The sequence below is a fragment of the Taeniopygia guttata genome, chromosome 2 (assembly GCF_048771995.1).
Source record: "Taeniopygia guttata chromosome 2, bTaeGut7.mat, whole genome shotgun sequence".
NCBI lineage: Eukaryota > Metazoa > Chordata > Aves > Passeriformes > Estrildidae > Taeniopygia > Taeniopygia guttata.
The window spans coordinates 68356822-68380197 of record NC_133026.1 but is presented as its reverse complement, the minus strand read 5'-3'; the positions used below and the strand labels follow the sequence as shown (position 1 = coordinate 68380197).

Genomic DNA, 23376 nt, shown 5'->3' with positions numbered 1-23376 from the left:
TTAGTTTTAATCTAACATTTGCTTACATCTATAGTAAAAAAAAAAAAACCTATACAGGAACGTTGTTGTTTGTCTTTATCTCATCTGCTAGAAAATATTGGCTTTTCTACTTTAGAAGCCACTATTGCTGAAATGTATGTCCTTGCACCAGGATTTTATATATTTGTGAGGTTGATTTGTGTTTTGTTTAGATTTTTTTGGTGGGTTTTTGTCTCTGAACTGTCTTAGCAGAAAGAACACTTTTTAATCTGCAATTTAAAACATCAAAAATTTCCAAGTCAGTCTTAAGACCAGAAACTTATTTGTATTGAATTTTGATGTTTTACAAATACTTGAACTGCCTTTTGATTTTGATATAAATGTACTAGCCAGTTTTAATTATATGGGTCAGGAAGTGTTTTTAAGATTCACAACTCCAAAGTATAAATATTTTTTATGTAGTTTAAATTCTAATGAAAACTTAGAAAAGGATAGCATACTTCTACTCATTAGTTGCCACTTTGGAATTGCACAGATGGAATGGAAATGAACTTGACATTCTTCAAATGCTTTGTTTAAATCTCTTTACCAACTCAGTGTTAGTCCTTAATGGAGGACTGCCTGTTTCTTTGCTAATCCATACCAGTCTGGCTGCAGCTGATACAGGATTCCAGTTCTTTCTGCATCTGGAAGAAAGGCTGCAAGAGGTAAATAAAATCTCCTGCTTCTCCCGATGCTGTTGGGTTAGAAGGGCAGCTGATGAAGGATCTGTTCACAGAGTCTCATAAAAGTAGAAATGGGTTAACTGGATGAAAGGTAACTGAATAAATTATTCAGGCATGTGCCTTCCAGATGCTTAAGGTAATGCCCTGACCATTGTACTCTAGAGATAAACAGTCCTAAAATCTTGACTGAATTACTTACAGCATAATTCCTACAGTCCAGTGCGTTGGTTCCTCTGTTTGGTTAGGCTTTTGGTATTCAGTATTTTGACTGACTTGCAAAACCACAAGTTAATCTGAATGATTTGCAGGTGTAAACACCTGTTCTTATGGGCACTTGTGGCAACAGTGTACGGGGCCTGTAGGAGAAGGAAGGTGGAGAGAGTTAGGTGGGAAGGAGATCAGCAATTTGGAGTGAAAAGAGGTTACATGCATTTAGAGTTATGTAGTAACCTATGGTATCATGGTCAGGCTTGTCTAACCAAGATGAAATAACAAAGACACCAGCTGTAAATTCAGTCCCACTTTTTTCCAGACGCTCTAGACTAACAGCCTCCTTGGACCTGAGCAGGTTGTTTTTAGGGTCTATGGTCTTTATGTTATCCTGTTACAAGGCACATGACAAAGCAAGATCTAAGAATTGTCTGAGTTTATATTAGCCACTGCTAAGCTGTACTTGAAAATAACCCTTTTGGAGGCCAGTACTTAATCTAGAGGAATAAAGCCTCTGGCTGTCAGCATAGTGATTCAAGTAAAGTTTATTATTAGCTCTTCTGTTTCAGAGAGAGGGTGGCTCATGACCACTTGGGCAGATCTAATCTTCCTTGTTTCCAAATCAGAAGGTTGAATCTAATACAGTAGCTTAAACTGTACTAGATGAAAACATCCCTGAAATTACTTCTGGTGGTTTTTATTTAGGGAGAAGAATGGAAAAATCTTTAAGATACCAGAATACTGTCTAAAAACTTGCAATAAGGAATTTAGTAAAATCAATATTATAGTTGCTGAGAAAAGAGGCATCTTGAATGCTGACAAGTGTGTTCTTTTCCTTCTGTAAAGAAATGTTTCTCCTGCCTTTGGATGCAGAAGAAAGGGACTGACAGGAATCTCATACAGGTTAATAAAAGCAGAAGCAGCATCCTTCTTTCTGGGCCAGAGTATTTTCAGTGAACAGTGAGGGTCAGGTCAGTGGTGTCTTCCCAAGCACATTTGCCAAAAAAAGGCCTGGGCAGGGGCAGAAGGTTCTTGCAGACAGCTGATGGAGGCCATTCAGCAATGGGCACTCCTGATAAGGAGTGCTGACAGCACTCGGGGCTCTTGCAGCAAGTGTGGGGCCAGTGGCTCAGGGAAGTGACTGGCACCCTGTTCAGCACCTGTGATCTGGCCTTGGCAGCGGGGTCCAGCTGTGGGCTCCCTGGAGCAAGGCAGGCATGGACATCATGGAGCAAGTCCAGTGGAGGGGGCAGCAAGATGTGAGAGGGCTGGAGCACAGGGTGGAGGAGGGAAGGCAGAGAGAGTTGGCCCTGTTCAGCCTGCAGAAGAGATGGATGAAGGGGGATCATCCTGCAGTGTGCAACTCCCAAATGGGGGAGTATGGGGAAGGCAGGGTCAGGCTCTGCTTGGACGTACACAGAGAGAGGATGGAAGGCAACAGGCACAAGTTGCCACCAGGGACACTGCAGTTATTTGTGAAGGGAAGAAACTTCACCATGTGGGTGGTCACAGAAATGGGGCCTGGAGGAGCAGTGGAATCCCCAGTGGTGGAGATGTTTGGACATCAGCCTGGCAGAGGCCTGAGTAACCAGCTCCATCTTGGCCCTGTTTCAAGTAGCAGCTTTGGTACCAGATGATCTCCAGAGTTTCTGAGTATAAGAGATGGCAGTATGATGTAACTTGCCCTGCCTTTTCACCTGACGTCATTCACTGGGCTGCACTATTTCACTTATTTCTGATCTAAGTGTTACACAACTGGACCAAAAGGAAACACATATCCTCTGTTGTTTTGAAGGATTGTAATTGTTATGGGGAGTATTATGTAATCTGCTGATTAGCAGATTATTTTTAAAAGCAGTATTTCATTTCTACTCTAAAGCTTTTCTTAAAATCAAGCTATCGTTTTTCAAAAGCAGCATCATGTGTAATGAGTTGGCATTTGGAGAACAAAATACATCTTCAGGATACAAAGTTTGAACTGCTAACCAAATATGACTGGGTTAGGGGTCAAAAGCAGTAAAGCTTTCACTGGTTCAGACCTACATGTGGATGAAATATACTTTAAAAGTATTAAGATACTTTTCTCTTAAGGCAGCTGCAGTCAGACTAAATGAACACCTAACATCCCTTTCATGAAAAACAATATAGATAAGTGTTACTAGAATTTGTCATAGTTTGTATTTTAAACATTTTGAGTATGTAGTCAGGCGTGCACATGCTTATAGTGGTCTGTGCTAGTAGGAACCTTTCAGGACCATGATTCTACAAAGTGTTCACACTACACTTACTCCATGAAAAGCATTAAATGGTTATTTGGTAATATTTGGAAATTATGGGACAAGCTTCTCCACAATTATTGCTAGTTTAAATTTCCTCTGGCCTAAGGAAAATAATCTAACACAAGCTTATGAGTTGCCTTGTAAAACTTGGAGGCAAAAGACAGTGCCTAGAGTATTGTCCAAAGAAGAAGAGCTAGGACTTGGAGCTCAGAGAAGGCTGTAAAGCAGCACTTCTGAGGAATTATCTAACTGTAAGAATATACCAAAATGAAGTCTTAATACAAAATGTAATAAAAAATTAGGATTAATCATTACTTAACTTTAAAGGATAAAAAACCAACAACCAGAACAGGGGGATCCTGTGGATACTTTCCAGTTTTATTCTGCTGCCATAACATAGTCACACAGAAGAACTGAAGTGTAACAGATCATGCTCTGCATTCAAATCTTTTTAATACCATTTAAACAAACTTACTCAAAGAAAACATTCCCCAGTTCTTTATTTGAGGGAATAAATTAAACGCAAAAGAAAAAATACATACATGCTTGAAATAAATTTTAACATAGATATTAAAAAAATTTTGGGTAGCATTAAAGAATGAAGTCTCAGAACCAGCCTGATGTTCTTACATATTTCAAATGAATGTAAATTAAAATGGAACAGACTTATTTACTCCTCAAACTTCAGTGCAGCACAAAACAGTTTTAAGTGCCCTGGCACCAAAACAATATACAAATAATTAGTAGACTAGGCCATTGGTGAATTTATCATTTGTTACCAGTTTTTCTAATCCTGTAAGCGTGCATCATCTAAGGCCGAATATGATAGTATTTCTTCATGTCCATCTCTCTTCTCTAGAACACAGCGTTTATCTAGCTGCAAAGTTGTAGGTAAATCGAAAACCCCAAGCACAAATTAGCAGAATGACATCAAGCATGTTCATACAAACTTTGGATTGGAGAAATGGATGCTGAGCTAAACTTTCCAGATCATTCCTACCTGAAATGTGACATGTTTGTATCTGTTACTAAGCTGAAGTTTTAAGCAAGGTTAGCTAAAGCAGCCATTGAATATAAGGTTTTGGGCTTGTAGTAATAAGCTTTTTTTCCCACCACTAGAAGCTCCTCTCCTACTAATTTGTCATACATGATAATGTGGGAAAGAAGCTTGGAACTCAAACAAACATACATAGCTCTCAATTTAGTTATGCCATAAGTTGACCTGTAATATATGAAATTAACAAAGTGCAAATGACTGCCAAAAGCAAAATTTGATGTCCTGATTGTTTTTAATTTCATTAGAAGGCCTTGTGTTGCTTCTTGCAGCCTTCAAATTGCAATTTAATAATTGGAAATACTTTAAAACTGTACATACCAGTATTTATGTAGAGAAAAATTATGAATAGTTACACTCTTCCTGTTAGTCCATATAACTCAGCTTTAAGAAACAGAACAGAATATATATCTGAAAAACATCTAGTTATAGAAACATCTTCACCTTGTAAATTAGAGATTGAATAAAGGGTTTTAACAATATCATACCTACTCTAAAAACAAAATACTACATTTGAAAAGAAGAATTGCATTTATTCAGTAGGACCCTGATGGTGTTCCAAGCCAGGCTGGATAAGGCCTTGAGCAACTTGGTCTAGTGTGAGGTATCCCTGCTCATGGCATGGCAAGATGATTGTTAAGGTCCATTCCAACCCCTTAACATCCTATGATTTGTCTTAAGGTTGCCTGTTATTTATTTCCAAGGATGCAGCTTTAAGGAAATAAGCACTGTATCATTCGTAGATAAAGGGATCAGTAAAAGAGAAAAGCCTATGCATGAGAACGGGGCATGATAGAGTAAGCATTTATGTTCATTTCAGAAATCATGACATCTATGCAGCCAAATTACAGAGAAGGTGTGGGGGAAGAGATCTAAAAGTGGATTTTAATTTTTTTTCGTTAATACCAATATAGTGGAACTGTATTACAATAGGTATCCCAGTTACATCTCTCTTTTCATCATTTCTGTTGAAAAATATTTTCTTCTCTGTCCCACGAAAAAGCTACTAGATAGATGTCTAGCCATTACTGAATTACTCTCTCAAGTTGTTTTTAATAATACTTCCATAATAAAAGAAAAAAAATAAACTTCAAGTCAAAGTGCAAGCCACCTTGTTTCAGCCCTTCATAAGAATGTTAATATTTTTCCTCATTCATCTTCAATTATTTTTTAATATAAAACTTCAATGAACTATTAGGAACTTACAGTCCTGCTGCCCTCACTGTACAGTCAAATCAGCAGATACTTCCTCTATTCAGTCCAAATGAATCTGGAAGTTTCTTTTCAAAATAATCATAGCAATATGGTATTTTTACGCTATCCTGTTTCTACAGAAGCAGTGAGCAAATCTAAACTCTTAGCCTATTATTGTAACAAGAATTTCTCTGAATAAGTAGCAAAGATATTTCAAAGTTTTTAAAATAAGCTAGAAGTTAATTTTTCAAGTTTTGATCAGCTACAATAACCTTTCTATGATTGCACTGTAAACTGTTCCAGCTCTCTTATTTAAAGGAACAAACTTCATATCCCAAAGCCCACTTAGTGGATGCTAGGAATATGAAAAAATATTATAGAAAAGGTTACTGATTGCAAGTGGGAAAAGTGATAGTTGAGTTCCTTCCTACATTAATCCTAGATTTTTTTCTAGGCTATTCAGGCTCTTGGAAGCCAATTTGAACTCCTGTGAGCATAATCAACCTGAGAAGCACAGTTAGAAAATTCCCATATCATTATTAACTGCCAGCATTTTAATGCTGTATGTTAACTTAGTCTTGTTTTAATCTGACCTTCTGAAATGAAGGTTCACAATAACATGATTTGAGCCATACGAAGAGGACTCTTGACAAGAGTTCTCTTAATTAACCTGTGGCTGATGATTCCAATGTCACTCCTGCTAGTAATACCTTAGCTGGAAAAAAGCCCCCAATAATATGTATCATCAGGGCCTAAAAATGGGGTGGGGGAGAAAGGAAAAGGAAGATGAAGACTTTATCTTCAGGTACCATATACTATTCAAGTACCATGTAGGGAAAAGGCAGCAATAGGAAACTTGAAGATAGTTTTACCCACAGAAATCAATTAAAAATACATCTATATACACAAAATTTTGGTACTTAAAATGCTGCTATTTTGCTGGCTTCTCGAACCCCACTCAAGTAAGCTCCTGTAACGGTCTGAGGAAAGTGCCTATTTGTGGCCTGTATTAGAAAAAAGAAAGAAGGAAAAAAAGTTAATTGTTTCTAAAACTAATACTACAAAATTTTAGTTTATAAGATCATCTTTGTTTTCCTTAAGCATATATCTACATTTTTAAAAGCTATGGGAAACTCCTTAGAAAGAACATTAAAGGAAACACTCAAGATTTTTAACAACTTCAAAACTTGCAAGCAAGCCAGCTACAAAAGCAGCAGTCTGTTCTCCTATCTGCACTTTAGTGGGGCAGGTTAAGTTTTGCCCCAGTACAGAATGCACCCTACACCATCATGGTGCATTTGTTATGTTACCCAGAAATGGAATAACAGAAAGACAATTTGAATAAAAATTCATTTTACTCCTGACCTGAAATATTTGGCAGGCTTCCCATGCCCAGTAATAATACAAATAGAGAGGGTTCTATGTCAAGAACCATTAGTATATTTATATTAAAATATTTATATACTACCTCTACATTAATGGTGTTGGGTAGCAAGAGATGAACTTCGATAAGAAACTGCTCTCAGTAATAAAGATACTTACCTCACCAGCAAAAAAAACTTTTCCTTGTATATCTTCAGCTATCATGTCGTAAGCTTCACCGCTGCCTCCCGTTTTCACAAAGCTGTACGCCATCTGCAGCCAATGGTCATTGCTCCATCGAGTAACAAAAAACTTCACTGGGTCAGGAACCTCCTGCATAACCAAAACAGAAGTGCAAAGAAAAGTTCAGAATTGCGCAGCTTTTTCTCAAACAGTTTCTAGTAATCTTTGGAGTATTTAGTATTATTAAGATACAGATTAGGTCACATTCCAGAATTAAAATCCTTTTTTTGTTATTATAGTACTAACCACAAAAATAACTTTGTTTGCTAGACTCACCTGATGCCTGAAACATCACAGCTGCGCTATTCTGAATGCAACAGATCTGTATATTGTAATAGACCAAGAGATCCACAAGAAAAAAAATTCCCTTAAAATACATATACACATACTCTTGTAAACAATGTACTGATATTGTTCAACATGTACATATGTATAATGTAAGCAATTTTTGGTTACATAATGTCTTGGGTAGGCATGCTTGTTACATCTAGCTTGTTAAATCTCAAAATTCAATTTTCATTTTGGAGATAATTTTATTCCAATGGATAAATAAGATGATTTATCTAAGATCCGAAAATGAGCTGTCTTGAAAACTAGGTTCAGGGAGAAAACAAAAACTAGGAAGTCAGGGTCTGGCTGAGCCATGACAGAAATACTGTATATTCCTTGTCACATTGCAGCACGCAAATTCCACAGATTTCTACCAAAAAGAGCCTGACTAACACTTGTATGAAAGCTTAGTCAACTACAGCTGTGTCTTAGTCTGGAGGAGCCCATGACAAATAAACAGAAGCAGCTCTGCTTTCCTCTTGGAACCAGGTTTGGTACCAACAGATAAAATCCATTCAGGCAGCACATGAGGAACTCAAGCGCAAGTTATCAAAACAAGGATCAGCCAAATATGGCAAGTTGTACAGATGTTCAAGACGCAGCTCTGGTACGCCCCTGAAGCTATTTTGTCTTTGAAAATCCCACTGCATCGTCCTCAGGTGACTGAAATTACAACTGCTGTAAACCATGGAGACAGCCATGAAAATCACTTCTGGACCAGAGTGGCACTGAAACCAAAGACCCATTTGCTGCATTTTCATGAGATCAAGATACAGGTATGTGAACTCCCACTGCATGTGGTTCTACTAACAATAAAGCCATTACCAAACGTATGTTTCTACGAATAGTTAAGTTTTCAGATACTGAAGTTCTTCCAAGATCATTAATCCTAACATTTGAACCATCAGTAAAACTTGAGAGATCACCCCTGAACACAGTCATTCCTGGGGATCTAACTGTTTTAAGAAATTAACTGAGGCATTATTGTCTCTAGAATGGAATGCAAATAACATTGCTAAGTGATAAGTGTTTTGCTTTCCCTGATTTTCCAATTAGATTTTATCCTAATAATTATCTGGGGGAAGGAAAAAAGGTAGAAATTAATATCTAGTGGGTTTTTTTTACATTCAGGATGTAGGGCCCTTGCTAGATCACTTTGCCTGTACCTCCATCCTAAGACAGCTGAGAAACGGTTGTTAGTTAGCAGAAGAGAAATGGATTAGATTGGTTCAGGGGTGTTGTAATTTCAGTTGCCTTGGCATGGCAGAAGTCAGAAATCAATCAAATTCATCTAGCTTATTAGAAGTGGTGATGACCAGAAAAAAAGTGACAACTAAGTAAGAAGTATGTTTTGTGTTACCTGCCTAAAGTACTACTTTTAATTAATTTTGCTTTTTAAAAGCATTTTAAAGGATGATAGTTCATTTATATTTTTCAGTTATATACTACTGTCCTTCAGAGAGAGCTAAGATATTTCAATACACATTTTTCACACAAGAGACCAAAAATTGTGATTTTTTAGTATGTCTCAAAGAAATCCTATTCCCTGAAACTAAGAAGAAAAGAAAAATAGTTTTTAATGTCAAAGGTCTGCCTATACATCTGAAAGTACTACATTTGAAGCTTTGAAGTACTACATATGAAAGCTTGTCACCAGAAAGCTTCTGGTGACAAGTTAATTCATCTCTTAATAAAAGAGGCTTCTCTTACCTGCTCTTTAAACAGCTCTCGGAGTACAGTCATACACTGTTGCAGTACTTGTTGATCATCTAAATTCTTAATGGTTGTCACAGCATCTCCGGTGACCACTGACATTAAAATGCTTTCTTTGCCCTAAAAACAAGACCTTATTAAGTATTTAATAAACAGTCTCTTTTAATTGGTATTGCAAAGATATTTTCAGCTGCAAAGCAACTGTTGTTCTAGAGAAAAGTGGGTTTTATTCCTTAGAACAAAGGGTGCATAATATAAATATTTATGCTCAAATTACTACTTCTGATGCCTTGTTCACAGATCTGTTACAGTCAGCCCCTTGTACAACTTGCTGAATTCACTGAACACTTCCCATCTACCTACTTAAAGGCTGTACCCCCCAAAAATCACATTGATAGTGTTATTCTTTGTGCACCCTCTTAAGCTTCAGTTTCATGCCAAACTTCCACCTCAGCTGTACTCCATTTTCAAAATGTGGTGACAGAGTCTATTTAAATACTAGTTAGATATGATTTTTATTAGATCAATACTAGATTCTTACCAGCAGATTTTGGACCAAAAAATGAAAGGTCACATATACTGGTATTTTTTTCCACTTCATAACATCTGCTACTCTGCAGAAGTTTTAGAGGTGAAGTAGTGGAGTAGGGAATAGCACACAGGTTCTCAGTACCTTTAAAGAACTCTGCCTCTCTTGTTTATGTAAGGTAGTAATTCTTCTGTTACTAACTTTATTAGTAATTCTTCTGTTACTAACTTTAATAACTAGTAGAGAATAGCTGTTAAGCAAATTAAGCATTATATGTAGGGTCTCTGGACAGCACCAGCACACTGAACCTCTTGTAGCATGAGTTTAAGAGGACTGGAGAGAACTCTTTTAAGCAAAGTTGTATACAGGCACAAATTAGGCAGTAACAGAGCACGAATGTCACAGGATGGTTTCCTTTTGGAGTAAGACATCAGGTTACAAAATGGCCTTTTAATTGCTGCCAAGTAGTAAGCAGCAGTTGTTGTAAAATATGAAGAGGTACAACATAAATGTGTAATGTATCTGCTTGGAACTGCCAGGGAAGAGAAGCACGATGTCAATCCACTGGTTTGAATTTGCTTTGAAATTCTTGAGTATGAAACTGACCCTACAGATCTCAGTTTCATGCAGAACTTCGTTTTAGTCTTCTGCTATTCTAAATAGTTATTCAGCCTACTGCAAGACAGTAAGCATTAGTAAGTGAGCATGATCTTTTTAACTGGATTTTTAGCTGATTTAATAAGGGAACAGAGTCCTAAACTGAAAGTGACTAATAGGCTTTTTCCCACATTAGCAGATTTATAGCAAAGTATTACAGCCTTGTCTTCAGTAGAAATTGAGAGTGTACTTACTTGTATAGTAGTCTGTATCCAAATTATGAAAAACATTCCCATTTATTACAACAAAATATTGATGAGCTTTTATCTAGATAAGTAATTAATACTGCTTCCACTGCTTTTAATAGTTGCAGATGTGGCAAGGCGGGAGAGGGCAGGGGGTTGGTGGGAAGAAGAAAAATACTGTTGTTCAGTAATTATTACACCTAGATTTCAAACTCAGCTTATGAAAGGCCAAGAGAAAACACAGTTGGCATATATCATACCTCTGGATCCATATCATAGAAGACACTAAAGAGCCCACGCTGGGTGGAATTGGGTGGAACATGACCAAAAAAATCAGCTCCTTGAATTTTACTGTCCCAAAATCTATATGGAAACTGCAAGGCAATCTAGAAAGATGTAAAAAAATGGTCTTTAAGCATTTCATACCACACAACTCATAAAAGGATACGGTATATGTTCTTCTAATCCATTTTCCTGTTTCCACTCATTTAGACTCAGCTCTTCCTATGAGTGGGTCTCAACAGAGAATATATGAACCTGTCCTCTGAGGGGGACAGGCAAAGAAAAAAAATGTCATAAATTGCAGATGCACAGAATGTCAAATCCACAATGGAAGTAATTGTGTAAAATGCTCAAGAAATTCAGATTTTTTTTTTTAAACCTAGTGTATAACTTAAATGAGCAGCATCCTGTATTTGGAGTTTTTTAATCTTGTCTTTAAATTTCATAGTTGTTATAATCCTGTTTCTGGCATTTCTTTGTACCTGTTTTGTTCTAAGCACACATCTTACTGGGGAGCTTTTCAGAAGAGGCTGTGTTTTTGTGCTGGGAAAGGGTAGGAGATTTTACACTGGTCCAACACACAATTTTCAGTATTCTTTGCAAACGCTTTATGAATTTACTAGGTTAAAATGACCTGAAATAAATACATTATTGAAATTCTGAAGATCTGAGACCATCTTGAATCAAAATTAATAACAAAATATTTATGCCCTGAAATTCTTCTACGAAGAGTTTCTTTAAAAATACCATTAAGTTGTGAAATCTAAGAAACAGAAAAACGTGCGATCCCCGATAACATTTTGCTCTCCTGGGATACTGTATACAAGTAAAACATTAACGTATGTTTCTGCATCACAAACCCTGATAAATACACTGCAAAAGCAACAGAAACAAAACAGCCAATGTTTCCATGAAAAGAAAATTAAAGATAATACGAAATCACTTACTTTCTCAATGACTCCCGCTCCCAAACTATTAATGGCTTTAATTTTTTTTTCTGATAGTGGAGGATTAAACTGAATGGCATTTTTCTGAAGAAGGGCCAGTGGCACAGTCACCAATACCTGAAAGAAATAGCTACAATCACAACAGTATCTAAATTTGAATACAGCACTTGAGCCTCACAGCATCCTCCTAACTGACTTGGATTATGCTAGTAGGATGCATCATAGTAACACACCAGACATTTCTAGATTACTGTCTGGTTTTAGTTCCCATTAATGGGAAACACATGCCTTCCATTCAGGTGAGAACAGATCCCACAGTTCACTGATCTTAAGTCATAGTCTGATGAACTGCTTGTATCACAGTGGCTAACCATGCTACCAATACTTCAGCAAACAATAGTCAATGGCTCTCAGATTAACAAAACTGTCTGTTTCAAATCAGAGATAGATAGTCAGTGATTTAGTTTGGTTTGAATTCCTTCAGAGATTCCTTCTCTTTAAAATACACTCAGTAACACTGTTGATGTCAACCCAAACTTTACCAAGTTTACGTATCATTTTAAAAATTACTGAAAGCTAAACTACTCAACATGAAGAAGGTGGGGATACAAGGAATAAGAGAGACTGAGAAATAGGGGTTGTCAAATCCTGGAAATTTTAACACAATACACATGCTAAGGGGGGGTAAAGCTGAGCAGGGAATGGAACTAGATAACATAAATGTCACTTCAAAGACCAGATAAAAATCTATTTGCTTCGCATTTTTAGTACTACCCTTTATATTCCTTAGTTTTTCAAATCAACTCACACTCAGATGTCAAGCATGCTCACCAAAAATTAGGCTCTAGGACACCCAAATAAAGGCCACTAAAATACACGAGTATTCATCTTTGAATGGGGAGAAAATGGACTAAATAGTCCTGAGAGAAAGAAAAGAAAGGAAAAAAAAGGACATGTGCTGTTTGTTCTCTAGAATTCTCAGTCTTGAAGTATACTTGGTACCTTCTGTGTTGTCCACACTGTTCCATCTGCAGTAGTGATCTGCACTTCTTCACCAGAATAGTCAATGCTCTGAACCTATTGAAAGACAGATTGAGAGACTGTACTACAAAGTGTATATGTGCAATGCAAATTCCAGCAAGAATAGCTAAAATAGCACTGGTCAGCAATCTAGAAAATTACTAACACAAATTTCCAGAAAAATCCCGAAAGACAAAAAATAGTCTTCATAAATCTGAAAAAGAAAAATCATCATAATTTTAACATGTAAGATCATCATATCATAATATTTAAGTACTGATAGTCCTCAGGGAGAATTTCAGAAATGTTGAAATTGTCCTCTTTGTTCTTTTTAAAGACAAATTTAAACAGTCACAGGCACAGATTTGCCAGGTCCCAAAGAATACAAATATGACTGTGTGTTTCAAAGCAATCCAAGACAGGCACTGCATCAATGTTTGCCAGACTCACTGGGAAATTCAGCCGGATGTCCAGCCCTTCTGCCAACTTATCAATTACAGTTGAATATCCCACAGTTAGAAGAGTGTGATCTCCAGCAAACTGGGCAAAAAATTCATTGTGGTCCCATGAGCGAGCAGATACCTGTGGACAGAACATAACTGGCTGTTTCTACTGGCAAGGGGACATGAGTACTATGAAAAGTTTAGAATAAGCCACCCTACTAGCCCCTTTGCAACTGGGAAAAAAAAGTATATTAGCAGAATTTATGGCAATGCTGACAAAATCAAAATGCTTATTTAGCTAATGCTAGTATATAACATATGAATTGCTGGATTAAGAAATGTCATAACATGGGTTGGTCACTAGCAGGGAATTTATGGTTCTGCTTAGTAGAGAAAACAAGGAAAATAGTACAAAAATCCAGGTGAATTGCAGTGTCTTTATTTCAGTTGTCTGTATCTAGTGAAGTAATCAGATTTTACAGCATTAGGACTTCATATAAAAATGGAAATAGCTTATTTCCCAAAATGAAAAGGAAAATAAGACACAAAAAAAACCCAACTCAATTTTTCTGTCACTTTGGAGGTTGTTCCATGATACCTTTCATTGACCTTGTCCTCTAGCCCCTGCAACTTTATAGTTAATAAAACAGTGGTATTTGCACTAAGCAATTGCTACTTAGCAGAGAAAAATCTGAAACAATTCTCAAACTACTATTCAGATGCCAATTCCTATCATTGAAGATGCATAAAATCAATCACATTTTGATTTTAAAAGAAGATAAGGTAGATTTTTGCATCTTTCTTAATTCCTCTGGGTGCTTATGGAATATGAATACTTGACCCATCAAAATATTTTCCAGTGACTGCTCTGGTATAGCATTGTCTTGCAGATTGTTGTTATGTTCTTGTGTGCTTCTCAGTTCAGATTTGTCCATCTGTATATATCAGTCAGCTGTCCCACTGCTGTAGTACAATTGACACTAAATGTCTTTAAATGGGACAACAGGACTGAGTAAACAATGCACTGCCAACAACATGATACTTTTATATTTCCTGGAGCTAGCTGCTTGGCTAAAATGGAAGTCAGGAGGCCAGCCAGGTATCAGGTAGCCAAGAGAATACCTAGGAGTGGTGAACTGGGCTCACCAGCAGCAGGTTGGAACACTTTAGGAGTCAAATGCCTTTATTCTCGTGATATGTAGCAGTGTAGAGAAATACCTCAGTTTCTAAACAGAACTGAGAAGCAGAAGTCACACCCAGCATCTGAAGAGGAGTAACTCTTCTGTGAATCGTATCACCCAGCATCTCAGCAAAATGCCCAGCTCCCTTCTAGCCATCTACTCTCAACTTCTACTTAAAGGGCATCTCACTGGAAGCCCATCAGAAACTCCCATCAGATTAAATAAGGCAGTGTTGAAGTCAGTGTCCCAGTGCTTTCAAACAACAGGTTATGGGTGTAGGAATAGTCAGGATAGCTGATTCTTCCTCTAGGGCCATAGAGTGGATCAGGCGATTTCTCAGTGTTACTTCCAACTCTACCTCCTGTGAAGCTCAGTCACTTCAGAACATACCTGTCAAAACTCACCTGAGAGAGATTGCTGCCACAGGCATATTCCAAATTACTGAGATGGAACTGCAGTACTTTTTCTTCCAGCTCACAGAACTGGATACCAGACTCCTGAATAAAGGCTTTATAGATCTCTTGTATTTTTTCTGTGAAAGAACACATTTAAAATAACAATATATTACAATTTGCCAGAAGTGCTACGGCATTTCAACATGCTGAACCCTGGATCACAGGCTTTTCACGCTTATTGCTAATTTGTACCAAGATGTTTTTCTTCTCACAGAAAAAAAGAAAAAAAACAAAACCACAAGATCTTTCCAGTGATAGAGTACAATTTTGTTGTTTATTCATAGGTTTCTGAGTGAGACAGGAGAGAAATTAATTGTTTAGCTATCATCAATGTACAGTTGAAAATTTCAGGTAAAATACACTTTAAAATAATGGAGGATCCTTTCAAATAAATCCTGATTAATTTTTACAAAATCAAAGAACTGAGAAATTTGATCTAGAGTTCACTGAAGAACATAGGAGTTACTAATTCTGTCTTACAGAATCCAAGCTGAAGAGATTTAGGAGGCAGACATTTCTGAGCAAGTTTATTTTTTGCTGTTGAGTTTGCAAGCTGTAAGTGTGGTGGGAGGCGTTACCAATGGAGATGGGACTATTCTTGCCAGCAGAAGGCTTTGATCAAGCTCTTTTTTAGGCAGATTAGTCAATAAATGTAAGAGCTAAGTCTAGCTATGGCCTGCTTCAGCCAGAAGCTAGTCTTCTGAACTGCTAGTGACACTAGTTATACTGAAAAAGATACCTCATGAAAACAAGGTACAGTATCAGAAATATCTGTTGGATTTAAGGTCTGATGGACAGCCATACACTTCTAAAAATGTCTGATGTAAGAGTCAATTCAATATAGAACTTTATGAACACAGCCAACATTTTCACTTTGCAGTACATGTCTCACTTACCACCAAGAGCAACATCCTGATGTTGGGTTTTATCTTTTCTCCACTCAGAGACAACATCTAGGATGGCATTGAAATGAAAGTCCATACGTTTATCAATAGTGGGATCTGTTATCCTTCCGCCTTCTTGGATCAAGTCACATTTCTCCCCTAGTTTGTGCATTTTAATGCCAAGCTTAAGAAAAAGACATTTTATTTCTTTTTTAAGTATGGAAAAACTACAGCACCCAGCCTGCTCAAAGTTATTTAACCTAAGGTGAGTGCCTCACATTTACGTGATACCATTTAAAAAACATCAACAACTTTAGTCAGAGTGACTCTTGCACTCTTTAAACTGGAATACCAACAATCCCTCTACGTGTTAATTGTCCACTAATTGGTTTTTTCACACTTTTTATCCTTTCCTTTACTGGGGATTCATAGAAACTTCCTCTGGAACTTTCCTGTCAGGCAAGGGCTAGTACAGAAATTCAGTCTGGTAATCAAACATGATGAACGAACCAGTATCCTTTATTTCTACTTCTTTTGCTATAGGACACGTGAAAGCACAACGAGAGCTACCTGCTATTTTGTAAGGTAAAAGAGAAAGCTTATTTTCTGACTCCAACTTTTATACTTTTCCAAAGCTGACAGTGGATTGGAGAGTGAATGGGCCACCTCTCCAAAGACATTGGGCAAACCACTAGTACATCAAGTTTCTCTACCCCCATGAAGGAATGCAAAACAATATGTTGTTTACAGAAATTGTGTGGGAAAGTTTTCTAACAGAATGCAAACTCAGAAGGCTTTAGAAAAACTTAATGATCAGGGCGACATACCTCAATTTATTTTCTAAGTCATAATTAAAATCAGTTACTTTCTACAACTTTCTGGTATCTGAAGCCCAAACAGTTCCCTGAATTGAGGAACTGATGGGATATTCCTTGCCAGTTAACCACCAGTGCTATTAACAACCAAGCAAAGAAAGAAACTATTTGGAATTAAACCTTGCTTTGCTTGTCCAACCTGATTCAAAAACATAACAGAGCTAAATTCAAATGCAGATGGTTTTGCATTCTACAGTATCAATCCAGAAAAAATAACACAAATATAGTGCTAATTTCTTCCTAGGGCCTTGTTACTTAGGGCATGCTCCAGTGTTTTTCACATATCCTCACATCTCTCTGATCTTAAGATACAGCTGTATTTTCAAAGAAAAATTACATTAAATGACCATAAAGGGATGAGTAGCTGAGGTGTATCCAGAATCATTGCTCTCCATTTCATAAATAAAGCATGATTTTTTTTTAATTACTAGATTTTCTTCATGGCACTATAGGGCACTAAGCAATTTAAAACAGCATGGGCTGGATTTGCATGTGTCTCTGAGCAAAACCCATACTCAGATTCTACATGGAGAAATTCAGATTCCTACCTCCAAAAAATCAAAACCAAACCAGCAAGTAATAACAGTTTTTAAAGAAATTGAACCGTAGCATGTTTGCATCAGCAGCAATTTAGTTGTTGGACATGTTAACCTTAACTTGTGCAGAATTTAACTAGAAATATCAAGAGGCCTCAAAGGCAAATCCATCACAAAAGCAGTAGCCTCCCACTGTAAAGCCTTTCTTAGCCCTAAGGAAAGCTGCTGGGGACCTTTTATGTTAATATTTCTAGAAAAGAGGAAAAAAATGGTTTATCCTGGTTCTGAAGCTGGAGCCACCTTGCTTTTCTTTACATAATGTGCCTGAAACCATTCTAGAGCCCTTTCCTGTTCCCAACTGTTATCAAAGATTTATTAGCAACGTGGAGTTTACTTACAATGCAGAACAGGATTTTAATCATGTGACAAGAAAAGGACTCCCACCCTTACCCAGCCATCTGAGACTGGCTTTAACAAACTTTTCACTAGTGATAATCATGACCACTGCAGGAACCCACTTGCTCACACATTAGTGCCATTGGGTTGTTGACACATCCATTGACGATTTGTGCACCTCTTCCAACAGTGACTCCTGTGAATGTCTTATCATCCCACACTCGGCCACCAATTCTGTCTTTAGCTTCTAATACAATGACCTGTGGCAAAGTGCAGCTTAGTAAATTGCAAGAGTTAATTCTATTAAATCTATCTGTTCAACTCCAAAGCAAAGAAGAAAACTAAATGAAAAAAAAAAAATCCCCGAGCAATCCAGCAATGTTAGCAATCTTAACACTTTTTTTCATTTCTGGACTATTTGTAGTTAATTTATGCATTTAAATCATCTTAGGTTACACTTTGTAGTATATACATCTAAATATAACTGTTACTTTAGAAACAACCCTTACAAAAATAAGCCTTCTTTTTTAAAAAGCTGAAGATTTATTCTGGAAATCTCAAAATTGAAGTTTAAGGCATGCTACAGTCTATTAAACACAATGATCTGTCTATACAAAATATATGCTGCATGCTGTTTAATTTTAGATAAAAATAAATGCTGGTTTTAAACAGCAGGCTTACTCAGTAAAATCCCAGATTTCACAGATTAATTAGGGTGCTCTATACATATGAGTTTGTAACAAGAATGTAGGCTTTTTATTTTTGATGAACACTTTTCAAAGAGAGGAAGTCTGATTTTTTTAAGTAATGTCCTCTAAAGCTTCTTACCTTAATTCCAAAGTTGTGCAGTTGTCGGGCTGCTGCTAATCCTGCTGCACCAGCCCCAACAATAATGACAGATTTCTAAAAAATATTAAAGTATTTAAATAAAAATAGTTAGAAATAAAACAGAAATTGTAATTTCACTTTTATTTGCTAAAGGTAAAAACATTTCAGAAGTCTAGGCTCTCTTGTCATCTAAAATAATCTGTGATAACTTTTAAAGATGGCAGTGCATTTAATATAGAAAAAAGGTCAGTGGCAGCTTTGAAAATAGTTAAAGTTTTTAAGGATTTCAAAAGAAGATGCCTCCGGTTTTTTGAACAGAAAGAGCTGAAGTAACAAAAAAACCCCAAAAGTAGGAATCTAGTTGAATTTATCAGACAAGAAACATACCTACCTTGTAAAGATTTCAATCATAGATTGGGTTGACCATTAAAAACCACTTTATAAATGAAAAACATCTACAAATACACTTTCCAAACATGACTTACAATTTCTAGGTGATACCCTGTTACAGAATACAGTAATTTAATAAGTTTTGAGTGTTATCTAACAACTTGCTAGTCATAAACATGACTTTATCACAGTTCTTGCAAACCAACCTGGAATAGCAGCTTCCTCACCTATGGAAGCAGAGGTATGTTATAGGAGCCACAGAACCTGTGTATTTTTCACACAGTTCCCATTTGAACAGCACGTTGGAAGCACAAATCCATGGAAATGAATTCCAGAGATTTTAGTAAGAAAAAATCTTTTTTGGAAGGATGTCGTTTCCATGCCCATTGAAGGCATAAGAAAACAATGTTTAAAACTTCCCACATATTAGGTTTTAGATGTAATTTTACCTATCATTCCATCCATTTATCTAAATGAGCCAAAAATCCATAACCAAAAACTTATTGCCTGCACCATGTAGTTTCATAGCACTAAAAATGTAGGGGTTATTACAGCAACTTACATTGTGGTATTCCTTAGGAAGAAGGTACTGGTCAGGACTGACTGACAAAATCCCTGTATTAATTAGTCCTTTCCTTGTCATAAAATACAGGATCCTCTCCATTTCCTGTACACAGCGGATCCGCACAAGCCCCCGAACAATTATATGATGGATACATTTTTGAGGGGTGAGAGCCTCCTGCAAAGGAGAAAGGAAGAATAGAAATTGTTGATTTTGTAATATTCCATTTATTCATACATTTACATCATATTTAAACTGTAAACCAAATGGTAAAAAGTCATACCTGAGGCTTCTGAGAGCATTTTAAAAGAATTTTTGTGGAAGGTTCTTGTTAGCGAGCTTTACACAGTAAGGTAACAATTTATTAAGTAAGATTAGGATGGAATAAAACCAAATGAGTTCTACAAGGGACTTCTGATAATTCCATGGTGTGTTCCATTAGTACAGGCATGTTATTGAAACAGATTCTGATTTTAAAAATTAATCTACATGGTGGCAATATTCACAATGGCATTCCAGTAAAATCCATTCCAAAATGGCATTCTGCAGGAAAATGAGATTAATGTCCAAATCTTTCACATAAATGCAGACATCCATATCAGAAAGCACTGGTATGTGAAACTTCAGCAGTTCTATCAAAGGCAGTGCCATAGGTTTAGCCTAAATAAAACGACAATCACTTCCCTGTGCAACAATCAGGTTAAAGAGAAATCAAATCGTAAAGCACCACAAAACACTGTTTTGTGTTCAAGCATCCCTTTAAAAAGCTAATATCTGGGCAAGCACTGTAGAGTGATAATAATTAAAAACTTTTGATTTTTACTGCAGAAGAAGCTCCTATGCAGGGAAGGGATAGGGAAAGGGAGAAGCGGGGAAAATAGGGGGAAAAGAGAACAAAAGGGGGGGAAATGGGAAAAAATGGGGGGGTGGGGGAAAGAGGGGAGAAAAAGAAAACTCTCAACACCAACAAGCCCCCAAAACACAGCCAATCTTGGAATGGATTTTCGAAAACATGGGAGCAATTTTTCTGCTGCACAAGAAGACATCCAAGAAGTGAGTCCCCATACCAGAAAAGCTGCTATTGTTTTTAAACAAACAAATTAACTATGAGCATCTCTTACCTTGCAGTTTGTGTACCACAAAGCCAAAATCAAGTTTCTCAATGCCAGGTACATGGTAGGGTCTCGTGAATATTCTGGGAACTCATAGAGCTCATCCAATTCCATGACATCTGGCCTCACACAAAGTGCTTTCCCACATTCATTGGGCTGGTAAAAAGGCTGGAAATACTTGTTCATGCCTGCAACTTAATAAAGAACACACCAAGAATTAGTCATACTCCATCATCTCTTCATCATGTCCTTCTCCCTCTAAAACAATCTGCTGACCTCACACAGATAACAAGTAAGGAAGCTTCCCAGCCTCTAGGAGACTCCAAAATGATTTCATCAGCATGGCTCTCCTCCCTCTTGCCCTCTAGGCTGTGCATTAATTATTGTCCTGCTGTCTCATGGGCACACCTGGGACCTATCAGAGCTGAAGTTTTGTCAAAGAAACAGTAATGCTCCAATGCCATGAGGAGTCCAACAAGGAGTAGGATCTAAATTCAAGTGTGAGGACTAGCATCACTGTACAGACTCAGGCAGTACTCTGAACTCCTTTCTTCTTCAACACCCAATACTGCCAAGAGGAGTGTCATAGTTAATCATCTTCCACATTCAGCATTGGTATCTCTATGTAATGAAGTTTTCTGTTAAGCAGATATAACATCTGTTGAACATATGAACAGATTTATTTTCAGCACCTAAGGAGAACAAAGCCTGCTATGACAACACAGAAGCTGAAATTTCCTCAAAGCACTCTCTCTGAGATACGTATGACAATCCTGAATTACCTTTCTCTATACCTCACCTATTGTGCCGATCTGCACTCCCAGGCTGTTACTAGCAAAAAAAAAGAAACCTAAACAGAATCTGAATGCCTTAAGAAATCAATTTCTTTTCTTTAAAGCCCCAAAGATCCATGAGATAAAAACTGGCAGAATCCTAGAGTTTTTTGATAAATCCTCATTTCCTAAAGAATGCAGTCTTTAAGTACCCACATGGAAATTTCTTGTTTCTGTACACAAAAGACAGTGGCACACAGAAAGCCTCTGCAGTCTGTGCTTACTCCCTAAAGAAAAGCTGTAAAAAATGTATTACCTTTAGCTTACAAACAAGCAAATGGCATCAAGCGACAGAGGCAGTCACACAGACTCTGTGTATTAGTACTGAGAACAGAACCAGTGTTCTGAATCAGGGGAATAAATGTGCCTTATAAACTCACTTATAAGACAGAATTTATCACACCTATTTAAGTAACAGAGCCCTGCAGATGGCCCTTACCAGTCACATTAGGCACGCTCTTTAGGTGCTCTAACTTCACAAGGTTGGATTCACCAGGTAACCGATTAGTGCTGGTACAGGATGGACTCATGCCCACGCAGTCTGGGTAATATGCAGCTAGAAAGGGAGCTGCCACACTGTCTTTCAGCAAAGGAGGGAGTATGAGCATGGAGTACCACCAATGGTCTGAAACTTCAGCCACTCTCTGGCCAAGCGGAGAAGTAAAGGAAAGAGGGGAGAAGACAACATGTCAGTACTTCAAAAACGTTGGAAAATGAACCAATTTCCCCCCTCCCACCAAAACTGAGACCAAAAAGCACAAGAAGTACCAATCTCAGAATTGCAAGTCATAAAGACATTTTCTCTCCCTCTTTCCCCTTCCTCAGCCTGACACAGAAAACCTGCAGTATTGATCTCTTCTCAGACATGGAGCTGAAACTTCACAAACTCCACACCATGTGGAAAGCAAATAAATGAGACATGCCATAACCACACGTCTATACCTTATCAGGCTCTTTATAAAACATTTACAGTCACTTATGAATCCAGAAATCTCAACTTAGTTCTAAGTCCACACTAACTGATTAATTTAATTTAGATTCTGCTATCACCATCAAAGACCTACTAAAACCCTAATAAGTGCTAGTGATTCACCCTTAATTTAGAAAGCTTCTACAAGAGTCAACAATAAGCTTGAATGTGTTCCCTGTAGAAGTACCCTGTAGAACACATAGAAGTACCTCAGGTACACTTGTGAACATGGCTTTTTGAACATAAGTTTATACAAAATCAGAAATGCAGGGTGACATTATCACAAACACCAACATACATCTTGTGTGTACATTTTGTATTACAAGAGAGAGGAGAGAAAACATGCTTAGGTGTTCTCTTGCAGTCTTCAAAAAAGTGAGACTAGCTTGACTAAAAGACCTGAAAGACAAGGAAATTTTAGGATGGGGAATTTTACTTAAAAGCTGGCAACTGAATACTATTTTGCCTGATCAAAAATGAGAATTAGGAGTAAACTTTGAGTCACAGGCCATGACTAAAGGACACCACAAACCACTTGAAAGCTACTTAGTATGGTAAGGGAAAAGAGGAAAAAGATGAGAAAATAAAAAGCCCAAGGCTCTGTTGCAAATAGTCTCTCTCAGTTTCTTGAGCAAAATGCATAAATACTGACATAATTGGCCAAAGAAGCAAAATAAAATGGAAATAAATATGGCATGCTTCAAGATTTTTTTTTATGTTCTAGGACAAATGAGGAGGAACAGCCACTACTCACCAAGTCCTCAGGCATGGAACACTGGTCTGAGCCCTCAGTCTGAAAGAAAAGGGTATGAGAGCTATTCTAAAGCTGTATGGAAAAAAAATTAAGTATAAAGCAAGACAATTTTCACTAAATTAAAAAAACAAACAAAAAAAAAAAAACCACAAAAATGTGCTTAATGTTAGCCTTCTGTAGTAGACATGATTGTTAAAAAAAAAGGTAGAGAAATTAGTAGGTTAAAAACACAACACACCATAAAGCAAAAGCACTCTAAAAAATGTTTCTCATTTGTTAAGTTGGTTTCTACTGATCTGACATTAAAATACATTCTAGTCCATAAAATGGGGTGGAATGCTGAAACAAATTCAGAAAAAAAACCACAGCGTTTTATAGAAAAAATTCTGGAAATATCCCACATTTTTCCAGAGCAACTCTTCTAGTCTAGACAATAAAAGAGAGTTTC

The 23376-nt window shown here is 37.1% G+C and overlaps 1 protein-coding gene across 3 annotated transcripts in view; it reads right to left on the bottom strand.

Moving 5' to 3' along the window:
- Window positions 1-3550: 3550 nt before the first annotated feature.
- KDM1B (lysine demethylase 1B) overlaps window positions 3551-23376 on the bottom strand; it is a 28308-nt gene continuing 8482 nt past the window's right edge. For all 3 annotated transcript variants that reach the window (XM_030265551.4, XM_030265552.4, XM_002190295.7), the window contains 15 exons: window positions 22929-22967; window positions 21644-21848; window positions 20381-20565; window positions 19260-19436; window positions 18308-18382; window positions 17602-17739; window positions 15685-15856; window positions 14738-14865; window positions 13160-13291; window positions 12692-12766; window positions 11690-11806; window positions 10721-10846; window positions 9087-9209; window positions 6984-7136; window positions 3551-6445 (listed from right to left, as the gene is read on the bottom strand). In XM_030265551.4, coding sequence (XP_030121411.1) covers window positions 6362-6445; window positions 6984-7136; window positions 9087-9209; window positions 10721-10846; window positions 11690-11806; window positions 12692-12766; window positions 13160-13291; window positions 14738-14865; window positions 15685-15856; window positions 17602-17739; window positions 18308-18382; window positions 19260-19436; window positions 20381-20565; window positions 21644-21848; window positions 22929-22967 — 1929 coding nt within the window. In that variant the 3' untranslated portion in view covers window positions 3551-6361. The remainder of the gene's footprint in view (window positions 6446-6983; window positions 7137-9086; window positions 9210-10720; window positions 10847-11689; window positions 11807-12691; window positions 12767-13159; window positions 13292-14737; window positions 14866-15684; window positions 15857-17601; window positions 17740-18307; window positions 18383-19259; window positions 19437-20380; window positions 20566-21643; window positions 21849-22928; window positions 22968-23376) is intronic.